At 65.0% G+C, this 206-nt stretch overlaps 1 protein-coding gene across 4 annotated transcripts in view; it reads left to right on the top strand.

Moving 5' to 3' along the window:
• Window positions 1-206, top strand: part of LOC119593057 (glycoprotein-N-acetylgalactosamine 3-beta-galactosyltransferase 1-like) — a 33,479-nt gene that overhangs the window by 12,228 nt on the left and 21,045 nt on the right. For 2 of the 4 annotated variants that reach the window (XM_037941962.1, XM_037941960.1), the window contains exon 2: window positions 58-157. In XM_037941962.1, coding sequence (XP_037797890.1) covers window positions 58-157 — 100 coding nt within the window. The remainder of the gene's footprint in view (window positions 1-57; window positions 158-206) is intronic. The other 2 variants (XM_037941963.1, XM_037941961.1) reach the window with 1 other exon arrangement.

Raw genomic sequence — 206 nt, 5'->3', positions numbered from 1 at the left:
GAGCGGAGCGCCAGTGTGCCCCCACCACCCACCGCCCACCTGCTTCCCTTTCCACAGCAGCCTCGATCCGTGTGGCGCTGTTGGTGCTCATCGCCTCCGTCCTCAGCGCCGTGTTCACCTTCGTGTTCGTCGTGCCCTACTCGCCCGTCAGCCGCAGGTGAGGCGCCAGCTTTCTCTCGCTGTCGGCATGGTAATGTAGCACCAGA

The sequence above is a fragment of the Penaeus monodon genome, chromosome 31 (genome assembly GCF_015228065.2).
Source record: "Penaeus monodon isolate SGIC_2016 chromosome 31, NSTDA_Pmon_1, whole genome shotgun sequence".
NCBI classification, from domain to species: domain Eukaryota; kingdom Metazoa; phylum Arthropoda; class Malacostraca; order Decapoda; family Penaeidae; genus Penaeus; species Penaeus monodon.
The sequence above is the reverse complement of the archived record's forward strand: the minus strand, read 5'-3'. Positions and strand labels throughout refer to the sequence as shown.